This window comes from Embiotoca jacksoni, unplaced genomic scaffold (genome assembly GCF_022577435.1).
Source record: "Embiotoca jacksoni isolate LCO1_2020_lvr unplaced genomic scaffold, fEmbJac1.0.p SCAF_29, whole genome shotgun sequence".
Lineage (NCBI taxonomy): Eukaryota > Metazoa > Chordata > Actinopteri > Embiotocidae > Embiotoca > Embiotoca jacksoni.
The window spans coordinates 1,949,808-1,962,258 of record NW_027185380.1 but is presented as its reverse complement, the minus strand read 5'-3'; the positions used below and the strand labels follow the sequence as shown (position 1 = coordinate 1,962,258).

Here is a 12,451-nt window from a genome sequence, read left to right as displayed (position 1 = left end):
AGGAACTGTCCACTGATGTTTTTTTAGCATTTGAGAAGTACAAACGACAATTATTGACAGTATTGTTGTATTGTGTTGCATTAAACCAGCCAAATCAGCTAATGAATGCTATGTGAACGCTGTTACAGGACTTCCTTAAGTCACTGTCGACTGCAATTTCTCAATGGAGCCCACTAAATGTCACTGGTCATATTCCATTGTTATTGCTACTGCATGACAATGAGCCTAAACAGTTTCTGAAATCTGTTTTGTTTTTGACTTGCATAAATATTTTTACTACACGCTAATTTTTTTTTTTAATACATGCAAAGACTTCAAGGTTTTGTGCAACACAGTGCAAGCAATACATCCCATAATTTAGCATTTCAGGTTCTTTGTGCAAGCAGAGTGTTTGCAGTAACTCCCTCACTAAGTGTATTTGGTGTTTGCCTGCAAGAGTAAAGCTATGAACCCTATTGAAACATTTTTCTCTAACTATGTGCATTTTTAAATATTATGACCTGGAATTTTTATTGTTTTTGTACATTTTTCTGTCAATTTAATATTGGAGACATTTGCATTTTTACTCATTTTGTTGGCTTTGTTTTCTTGTTGAACCTGGAGTTTTGTTTTTGGAATCCTTTCATCTCCAATTGGGTTTCCATCTACGATTTCTTCGATGTGACAGAAGTACTGAGGATAAAGGAGTGTTCTCCAATCCCACCGTCTTATTTGCTGAACTCTATTCATTTAGCTCTCTGCTCCAAATCTGTCCACTCGATATGGGCTGAAACAAGAAGTTAATTGTACAATATGTTGTGAAGTATTTTGAAGGTTAGCATGATGCACTAATTACAATGTGCCAGATAAGGTTGTAGCAACCCAGGAAAAGGGTTCCCTGGATGGTGATTAGTTTTATAAAGTACTATTACCTCCCATCCAAGACAGACGTAAATAATATTTGTCCTTTGGTGTACTCTTTGCACTGTTCTGAGGGAATAGTGGCCCTAATCATAAATAAAATAACCAGGCTATCAAAGAAAATCAGTGATTCCTGGAATCATGTTTTTATGTTAGTTTTTAGTTTTAGTTTATAGTTAAATTGCAAGCAGTTTATGAACCAAACCCCGAGGCTAGTGGCCCCATGAGTGGGGAAGGGATCCCATGATGCTCCATAGGGCAGACGAGCAGCAAACCCCTCTCCATTTGACCATCCATCTCTTGAAGGATAACCAGGGGGAAAGAACAACTGGAGGCATCAGTGATGATTGTTGCAGGTATTTTAATGTTGACACGCATACATATATCTATGTATATGTGTGTTTTTGCACTGCCTTCTCAGTAAGAATAACAGATACATAGAGTTAACGTGTAGCTGGTAGAAATATCTCGTTATGTTATCCCAAGTAGCAAACACGGTTCCAAACAACTCATAAAACCTCAGACATTTTGATTGATGTCTTCTTAAAGCATTGATATTGATTACAGTGATGAATGTGATGCTGGCTTTTGTGAGTTGTTTACCATGTCTCTATTTTAAGTGTTCTTAGATCACATTGTAAGTGTAAATGTCTGAGAGATGTACTTCCCAAACTTTTCCAGAATGTTTTCATGTCGTAACCATAAAAATAGCACTGAATGTTATCGCATTGCCACTGTCTCCAATCATTTGTGAGAGCAGCATCTGTCTGCTGTACATGTGTGACCTTTATTTTTTTTCTTTCCATGAAAAAATTGACTTCTTTTAAAAAGGCCAAATGTGGCAAAGTCTAACCCTTGGCATCGAGTTTGTCAGCTGTCTTTGACTGTGGGATTGCAGCCGCTCCCTGGTGCAGCCCTCAAAGGGGGTGGGAGGGTGACCCCTCACCTCACCAGGTTACTTACTACTCCACATGGTCTAATCAGCCACCTTGGACCTGATATGTTCAATAGGGTTCATATCTGCTTCTTGGCCCAGTGGGTTGTGATTCTTCTACTCCCTTTACATCTTTTCTTTTGCACAAAATGGCACAAATTTCAAGTCACTGAGAAATATTTTATATGTTTTGAGAAAAGGGCTCTCGTAGAATGGATTCATGATTTGATAATGACTGATGTATTTCATGTTTAATTCCACTCTTTGTTGTGCTGTGCAGTGAAAAGATGGAAAGAAGCCTTGAGATGAGTGAGAAGGCAGTGTAAAAACATGGTGAAAAGCCTACAGTATGTGAGTTTATTGACAGTCATAATTGTTTTATGTGAAGGGATTGAGGAACCTATTTCAAAAAAGGTTTATATTCTGTATTGGCTCTGGGAGAATGTATCTCCAGTTGACCTTCAATACAATTTGGGATTTTTGATTAAAAAAAATCTACACTTAAAAAACAACAACTAAAGAAATAAATCTATTTGTCCAATTTTTTTTTTTTTACTGACAATAAGCAACTTCTAAAATATGTCATCATTAATTCCACCAACTATGTGCTTACCTCATGGTTTTGAACAACTCCAGTGCAGGCTCACATAAAACAGCACACTAGATAGAGTGGGTGCTCATACCTTATTTAACCTTTAAAACCACAGATCATAGTGGGAAATCAATGGTTCTAATCCTGTCTGTCTTTGAAACTTGCCACTCACATAGTGTATGTTTTCCATAGATATGTGTTTATTTTCTAGTTGAGAATCCAAATCAAATCGCGCTCCAGCTGTTCCTTTCACCTTGAATGTCCTTCTGTTTGCATATTTACATTTTTCTTCTAGAGGGATATGATGTTGTGGATGGGACATCTTTACTAAATGACGACATGATAGAGGATGATGATGGTGCTAGCTCCTCTGCCTATGCGGAGCTCGAAAGGCTGGAGAGAGAGACTGCTGCTGCTCGCAGCCACCACAGTACTAGCTCCACCGTTACAGCCATCTCTGTCCCACCGGCATCCCCACCTTCATACAGGGTCCCTTCTGCCTCACCTATAGCCACCTCTGAGCCGCCGGTTCCTCAGGCCATCCAGGCCTTTAAGGAGTCTGCTAACATGGTTGCCGCCTTCAACTTGCAATGGAAGGATGAAATCTCAGCAATGCGCTATGAGCTAGCAGAGCTGCGAAGAGATGTCTGTGGGGAATTAAAAACGTTTAACAGCAACTTCTTCAACTTTACTCAGTGCTACAATATGTGGACTTTGTGCCGGGAGCCTTGTAACGACAGCACCACGCAAACAGACGACAGAGTGTCCATAGGAATTCAAGCGGGCTCGAGTTGGTCTGTTCGACAGAATACGGAGGACAAGTCAGTGATGTGCCAGCCAGAGCCAGCACCCTTCAGCATCATGGATTTGATGGACCCACCTCGAATTGAGATCATAACAGGAACTCCTGAGAGCACGCCGGAGGGGTCGAGCAGCCCTGCCAGCCCACTACCAATAGAGGACTTCCCATGGGAGATCAACAAAATGCAAAAGGCTCACAAGCCGCCAGACACAGGTGGCCACACAGGTGGTCACAGGAGCGCCAGTCTAGAACTGTGGAGCAGGAAGTACACCAGTGGGCCCATGTCATATCTGTCTATGTCATTCTAATCATTCACATTCTACGCATACTGTAAAAGGGGATGAGGAAGCCAGGGTGAAAACCTGACATTTATCAAGAGAAGCAGTGCAATGCTGTTGTTAGATGTCCCTTTACTCTATGCAGACACAGAGTCTGTCATCTCTTGAACAGGTTACAATATTGTTCAAGCAATCTTTTAACAAGTGTCTTGCTTAGCCATGGAATAAAAGAGAATGACTTTGTTTTACACCAGAATAAGGTGACATAAGAATGTGAGCGAGAATGTGGCTGATATTCAGATCCTCAAGTGCCAACAAGTGCAGCATCATCTTCCCTCCATTGTCTTAAACACCCAACCTTCAGAGAATAAGTCAATTCAAGTAAGCATGATTGGAAATCTGAAGGATATTTAATGAGTAAACTCAATAATCAGCCATTGTGCAGTGAGGCATATGCTGGTTTGTTTCTGCACATGAATTTGAATAGCTCATGTTCATTCCAGTTTCTCTTCATGTAGAAACATTCTCTTAAGCACCTAATTATACTGAAAAAATACTGTGAATAACTTTATAAACCCTAGTTTTTTATTGAATACATTAAAGAGGAATACATTATTTAAGAATATATTGATATATAATTTCCTTTTTATTTATCCTAATCAAAGCATTCCTTTATCATGGCCTTCATTCATTTTGTAGCTGGTTCCAGTTGAAATGGGCATTTCTGAAAATTTCCAATGTTCTTAGTGGTGAAGTGATAAACCACACAGCATAAAGACGTAACTGTAAGAATAAAAAAAAAAAAAAAAAAAAAAAAAAAAAACAGTCGATAGTGCTGACAACAAGTTATTACAACTCCTACAAAATTTGTAGTAGTCTAATCCTCTGGAAAGCTGTATGGATTGCACCATCTCAAGGCTCTGAGGACTAAGTCCCAGATCAAAAGTGTTTACGATGAATCATTTAAACTGACTACGTAGTCTTAACAGCACGTGGAGCGTAAAACAGTAAGGGGGATTCACAGTGATCATGAAGTATGAATGTATCAGCTTCAGTTCATTCCTGCACAAACTGCATTCATGTTCAAACACTGTATATGTATATAAATGTACCATTTTGTATATAGAGAAACCTATATCAAATACTTGTACTGTTTGCAGTTACAAACATACTGTGTTCTGACAGCGCTGAGGGGGGTTATAGTAGTAATTGTGGTTCTAAACCAAACGCAGCACTTTCTCCAGTCTTCAAGGTTTGTCGCCATTTATTTCACCATGTTCATCATCCAACTGTTTTTACACCTCATAAGGAAGTTGGTAGTTCATACCAGTGTTTCACATGTTGTTTTTCGTATGGTGGTGACTGGAGGTTTTTTAAATGTTTAGTTAAGTGTCTTACCTGTTCATACTACATTTGTTTTTACTTTAGAGGCAATGGGAACAAACACTGAATTTGAGCTACTTTTTTTTGGAGTAAATTAAGTTTAGAAATCTGAATTAAATTCTACCATGGTCACCATTTTTTAAATGTCGCATTTCTCTGGTAACGGTTGATGGTTGCTCGGGCAGTTCATCACCTCTGAAAGATAGCAGAGAAACATTGGTCCCTATAAGTAGACAATCAGAGCCGCTGAGGGCCTCTACCTCTCTGACATGTCCCCAGAGGTGCAGTATAGTATCAATGAATGTACTAACACCGCCTCACTAGTGACGGCTTAGCTGGGCTCCTGTCAAACCCTAATGGGTGGGAACCCTCAATCATCTGTTATGTTTGGCCGATTGCTCATTTTGTGTGTTACTAATAAAATAATAGTTGCTCATTAGCCACTGACATTCCCCTCAACCACTCATCTGCGTCATTGTCCCATCATACCAACATGGCGTACCAAAGTTAATACTGAGGCGCATGGAACCGAGGCCAACAATAAACATCTCAAGTTTGAACACATATCTTTGGACGATCAATGCAGCACAGGACCCTGGGAAGCCTGTATGTATCAGACCCCTGACTGAAATGTGAACCTTTCAAAAAGACTTTCAATAAAGGAGAGGTATCACCTCTCACTTTATAAGGAGAGTGGATCTTCTTCCCCCTTCGCATGACCAAAAGACAATATTTACAGAAAAAGTGGCATTTTGAAAAGATATTTATACTGGAGGTTGTACTAGAGGTAAGATCAAAATTAAAGGTGAAGCCACGGGAGAAAAAAGGCAGACATTTCCTTTTGAGTTCTTGCAGTAGCTCCGCCCCACACACCTGTTGCCATAACTCATTTAAAGCTGAGCTTAAATGCCTAACTAAATGATTCATTTGCCTTGATACTCTAATATGTGTGTTACAGAGGAACACAATATTAAGGCATGTATCGCTGTGGATTTTTTTTAACAATTCATTCACTCCGAACTTGAGGTTTTGGTGCAAAGAAGGGAATGAATGAGCAAAGGTGTATTGTTGTCATTCTCTACGATTTGCAATACAGAGTAAGAACTTCTAAAAGTTTCTAACCTATTTATTGTTGTTAAAAACCCAAAATAAATATGCTAGAGTCTTTCATTTCAGATAATCATAACTAAATCATAAAATAATTCAGTGAAAGGCATATGACTGTGACATTTAGTCAACAATCATTTTATTATATAAATATATATATACAGTAGTACATATGAAAAAAAATGGGAAAGGCTTGTATTCATATTTCTGCTTTTTGAATAATTAAGATGGGATTGCAGTGGCATTCCTTACTTACATATTTTCCCATTGTTTGGGGAATGCAAACTAATTTAAAGGTGCTGAAGACTGGCCAATCACGATGTCTCCAATCTGCATTCATTCATTCTATGCAAGTCCTTTGTTGTTGTTGTATGTCATATAAATTTTTGAAGCTATAGATATTAGATGTTTATGTTGAGCCTTCATGCAAATCATCGATGCTTGAAATGGAATGAAATTTTCAGAAAATATTGGTGGCTCTTTAAAAAAAGAAAAAAAAATGATATTATTTAGTTATTGTTGTGCATGAGCCACAGGCAACACTAAAATGTGTTTTAGTGTTTCCTGCCAAACAGTTGTTTCATTCATATTTCTCCCATTTAAGCTTATATGTATCCTAGAATCAAAGAGTTTGTTGGTGAGATTCCTGCTATGTAGTAGCATCCACATGCTTTGTGACATCATATGCAAAACAATTGAAAAATCATACATGTATAATTGACAACTTATTAACTGACTACAGTAAAATACAAAAATAAAAAGGCCTGTGATAATACAATTGGAAATGGTATAAAAAATACTTAACATTCTTCTAAATTTATAAACAACTGACCTTCAAACTGGTGATTGGTTGACACCAGGGAACTCACTCATGCTATAAATACGTGTTTCATAATCATCTCATTATTTAGCCCAAAGAAATTACCCTTACCTGAAAGCAAGTTGAAATGTAGCAAAAATATGGATCTATACAGATCTAAATATTATTTTTAAATTATATAGTAAAATATACACATTTAACAAAGACTGAAAAAGAAATAGAAAAAGGGTATTTACAATTATTTTTAACCATGCAATCACATTTTGTGTAATGAAATATATAATTATTTATAAGAGATTCTGAATTGTATACAGTATCTAATATGTTACAGTATGTAGTCAGTTACCCCATACGTTTGTGTTTACATTTTGTTGTCATCCAGAGATGCAACAACTGTGCCAACTCTGTGAAGTCCAGTTATTAGGACAACGGTTTTTGGATGGATCTCACCTGAACCTGTAATACAGCTTGAATATAAATCTTTTTCTACCCCTGTGTTCTCTTCCTGCATTTATTTGCATTTTTTCATGCTACTCTGTTCATGTTGCAATTTTTCAGGGATCTCAGACTGCATTGTTAAGTGAGTCAGACTTTGTCAAAGCTATAAAGCATCCTTTTGGAAACCATAGTTTAGCCCGCATTTGTTAGCTTATGCTTACTTTGTTAAACAAATGAAAACAGTGTGATACTTTTTTCTTTTTTTTCCTTTTTTTGCTTATTGTGGTGTTTCTTGTGAATTTTCATTTAAAACTTTTATTGGCCTTATGTATTTTTCATAAATTGTTATAAAACAATGGATTAAAATGTTTATGATGTTTATGTTTATGGTAATTTAAATGGAAAAAAATGGGGGTCATAGCTTTACAATGGCATCAAAGACTAAACTCACTTACATAAGTTGTATTTTTTTTTTGTGTCCACAGTCTGCACACTGCGAACACACTGCGAACACACAGCATGGGCCTGGCACCTGGAGTCTTATACTTTGACCCTCTTGATATGCCTTGATTTCTTCTAAGCTATCACCTTTTTGTTTGTTTGTTTGTTTGTTTGTTTATTTGTTTTCCTTTTTCTTCCCCCCTCCCCATTTTAGGCGTCCGTAGCTTAGCTGGGGGGCGTAGAGAGTACGGTAGGTCTGGTAGGGAACTGCTTTATTATATCTTTTTTTCTATGTTGTTAATACAGTTTTTCATTTCATTTTGTCTGAATCATTTACATTTTTCACTTGGCAAAAACAAGATCTATCATAAGTTGATGTATAATACATTTAAGTGTTTTCATCTGTTTCCACATTGAAAGCAGTGGAATTTCCAAGATGGTGTAGTCGTCCTGGATAATGACTTCACCAACTTGTCTTGATTTCGGCCTGGTGTTAGCACACTGGCATTTTTTTTTTACAGTATCTTCTGCGTTTGAGCAAAGTGAGACAAGAATAACTGTTCCATTTAAAACCTGTTTTGCAGAACTGGAACATACGTTAACTAAGATACGCATGAAGCCTTTTGCAAAGTCCATAAAGTTTTTTATTTTGGTTTGTCTTTCTTTGTTATGTTTTAATATGACGGTTCTGTTCAAATTCATTGGTATTGGTAGCAATTCACCCTCTTGCTTTAAACATTGTATACATTTTCTTTAGGGAAACCAAGGGAAATAACACAATAGTGTGTCTTTATGTTGAGTATACTGGCATGCTACAAGGAAGTTATGACCAACATAACAGCTTTGTTCTACAAACCACCACAAATCAATGCAGCTTCAAGATATAATTTGCTGTCGATGTATGAAAATACCTTTTCAGATTTGTAATCTCATCAGTTGCTTTCAGTGGTTTTTCATCTCTTCTAAGATTGGGGAAGGGAAGGAAGGATACTATATTGACCTTTAGTTCAAAGGTGGTGGGTGACATATCTAGTATTGCACATAATCACATGGTCGCAGATTCTGTCATTTTGGAAAGTGTTATCTTTAGTCATTGAAAATTGGAACTTTTCTTTTAGTCCATCAACTTCTAAACTTCTACATCCAGTATTAAACTTGCAGTCACATACACTTGGGAGGTACAGTACTATATACTGCAGTTATTATTGGTTCCATGAGTATTTTTACTCTGCTTGTCTTGAACAATCAATTCTCTCTCGGACTACATATATTGTGTAGGCTAAAAGTCAAAAGTTCTGTTCATAATGAAATGTTTATAATTGTTGGCAAAGTTTATAATCTGCTGCCACTGCCATACAGTAGCAAGCAGCAGAGCCCGTGAATGGTGATATCAAACATGTAAATGATTTTTTTTTTTTTAAAGATTTAGATCCCTAAACAATTAAACCCAAATGTTTTGGTGTACCCAAGACCTTTTCATGACAGTTTCCATATGTACATGGGGAACGGGCAGATTTCCTGCACACTTCCCAGCTGTATAACCCGTTTACATTTTAGACTATTAATCTCCTGCCACCCATAGACAAATATTTAATATTTATACACACAATATTCTTATCCGACCTTCTGCAGACCCTTATTTAATTTCAAACATTTGTTGTGCCACATTCAAGACAAACTTATTGTGTTATTCCATTTAGAGGTGAGGTTATAACAACAGGAAAATGGCCAGTATGATTTTTGATTATAGTGTTCTGTGAACTTTAGTTTGCCCTTAGCGGCTGATAGGGGGATTATTTTTTTCATTTCTTTAACTTTTTTTTAATCCCTGGTAGCTAAAAAAAGTTTACTGTGAATTTATTTCAGACTCTAACCACGACACCATCACAGGGTCCGAGGCAATGTAAAAGATTTGTTGACAATAGTTCCGGCCCATTGATTTGTATTGGTTTGTTGTGATATAATCATACATAAAAGGTTAATCCACCTCGCATCCATGGGGGCATCACCACTGTATGTATATATGTATGTGACTATGAACAACATGCTTGTTTAACTGTAAAGAAAATAGGGCTACACAAACCTTCTTTCAAAATGATTGACCTATACACACCCTCAAGTCCTGCTAGTTGTCCTACGTCAACTCATCCATTCATTCATTAGTCCATCTACTCCATCTCTACAAACCACCAGTGCCATACATAAACTCAATCCTAGACCTGAGGGAATATCTTCAGATGATCAACTACCATCAATCTACACACTCCGACATAGTAGGTGGCGGTATGCACCTTTAATGCACGTTTGTTATTCACTAATAAACCGAAAGAAGAAGAAGATCTTCACACGGATTAGGTTATGTATAGAAATCCTGATTAAAAAAAATGCATGCTTGGTCTTTTATTGAGCACAGTAATTTCATTTGAGGAAAAATGCACACACGAAAGAAAGGGCTGGTAATGTACTAGAGAAAAAGATTTAGAGGAGACGTCTTCAAAAAAAAAAAAAAAAAAAAAAAAAAGCAAATTGCATTTTAGAATATTTCGGTGTAAGAGTAAATTGTATTTATTCCCAGAGTCCAACACTGAACAGATATTTTTACTCAAATGCATTCATCTTTAGTGATTATCTTGTGTTTTTTCTCAAATACTTTATACATTAAGGGGATTGTCATGTGATGTGCCTCCCAATGAGCAAGCTACGTTTAATTTATGGAAAAGGTCGGAGTTGGCAACCTGTACGCAGTTATGTAACTTTTAGTAATCCTATTAAAATGGAGTGAAACTAGACAGTAACTCATCTTCTCAGGTGAATATAGTCTGGAGTTGAACAAAACAACAACGAGTGAAATGCGACACTTCCCATTCACTTTGTAACATCTTCAGCCCCCATGCTTATGTACGCAGCTCGTAAGTCATTGCATGTCATTAACCCACCATCCACCCTGACCTGAGTAAGAACAGCGTTTCACCAGCCTCTTTGACAGTCTGAGTCCACAACTATGGCAAGAACAGCCTCTGGCACAAACGGAGGAAGTCGAACGGAGAGGAGAGACTATCAGAACATTTTCAACGATTTTTCTGAAACTTAAGTCTTGAACACAAAGAAGCAAAAGGTTTGAGAGGTCTTGGTGAAAAAGCACGAGAGCAAAGGTCTGTTACATATTCTCTAAACCAGAACTATTTTGAAATGGTATTAGGTTACACTTTACATAAAGTCCGTGTGAGTACCATAGTCTCTTTTGTACTTTTATAATCAATTGGGAAATCTCATTTGCATCAGTCAAAGAAGTTAACAGAAGTGATTGTAATTGAATGTTAAAGTAGAAATTATAATTACAATTTAAGAGCAGCTGTGTACTTGCACTTCATGTAAAGTATGACTTAAACTCATGCTACCAAATAGAGAGAGAAATACAAAGGCAGTAAATTGGTTATAGAAGTTAGTGGGGCGGTCAGACCCATTTCATAAAAGATTAGAAAAATGGGAATGTGAAAAGTGAAGCGCCACATGCTGCTGTGCAGCATGCAACGCTTTTCAGTACACTATACTGTTGCATCATCAGAGGCAGTCCTGAAATTAAAAAAGACAACAAAAAGCAGGCTATCTTGCTTTTAAGTTTGAAAACATGTTCTTTGTCTGGGTCCCTCAGCGCATTCTGTCTGATTTTCTTTGTTGCCTTACTGTCTGAACCTCATTTTTGTTAACTCTACAAAAATGCCACTTGACAGAGACTTACATTTTCCCTTTCAAGCTCATGTTTGTGGCATTAGCCGACAGTTGTGGAGTGGCTTATTCAGTATTTGATAATAATATCTGTCTTTGTTTCTTCTTCTAAGTCTTTGCCTATACATTACATTTTTGCTGGCCTTTTACTGCAAAACTTTCAATGTTTTGTGTCTCTTTCAAGAGGCACATTGTACTGAAAAAAAAAAAAAAGAAGCTTGATATTTGGATACTGAATATCTCTTTAAATAATAGCCACAGATCCAAAATATATTATCATTTAAAACCATGAACTGAGATCCTTTAAATTGGTTTTACCGAACCCTGAATTTTTAAATTAACTTGATCGTCATATCTATGTTAATGATTTCGGCTCTGTGTCTTTTAAGTTTGTATAATATGAAAGGTTAGAGCTCTCTGTTTTCAGATTCAGATGATGCATGTTATGTTTTAGTACATTACTTGTATATTAATTAAGGGACACCTGATTAGTATGGAGGGATCTTTAGATCATGATACATAGTTAACGTATGAGGGTAATGCAGATGGGCAAAATTCCTCAAAACATTGACAAATGTTGATCCTTCAAAGCCTTTTGACCTATTTTTTATGAATATAGCTTATTCTGCATTCTGTTGTTAAGTTTAGGACTCTTTGGATCATCTTTTGCTCCTTGATGTTAATGTGATTGTGTTGCTAGTTTTTATAATGACATAAGATGTATTTTTTTGGACAATATTGGCATATGCAAGACAACCAAATGGAACAAGTACAGAGTCAAGACAAACATACGTTCAAATGTCTCTTACAATAATAACCTTAATACCAACAAATAAACATGTTTGAGGCACACTCAGGAGGAATGTTGCCTATTAGCACGTCCCATTATTTGCAAGTTGTGTTAGTGCCATGAGAGTGTCTGCATTTTGAGACAGAAACACAGCCAGTGGTGGATAATCTACCAGTAATCAGCATTTCCCCCTGAAATGTTTTCATTGTTATGGTGAAGCAGAGTTTGAACTTGTTACAG

The 12,451-nt window shown here is 36.9% G+C and overlaps 1 protein-coding gene across 1 annotated transcript in view; it reads left to right on the top strand.

Moving 5' to 3' along the window:
• Window positions 1–7,635, top strand: part of dlgap2b (discs, large (Drosophila) homolog-associated protein 2b) — a 68,430-nt gene extending 60,795 nt beyond the window's left edge. Inside the window, exon 6 of the mRNA XM_069161606.1 lies at window positions 2,722–7,635. Coding sequence (XP_069017707.1) covers window positions 2,722–3,536 — 815 coding nt within the window. The 3' untranslated portion in view covers window positions 3,537–7,635. The remainder of the gene's footprint in view (window positions 1–2,721) is intronic.
• The last annotated feature ends 4,816 nt before the right edge of the window (window positions 7,636–12,451 follow it).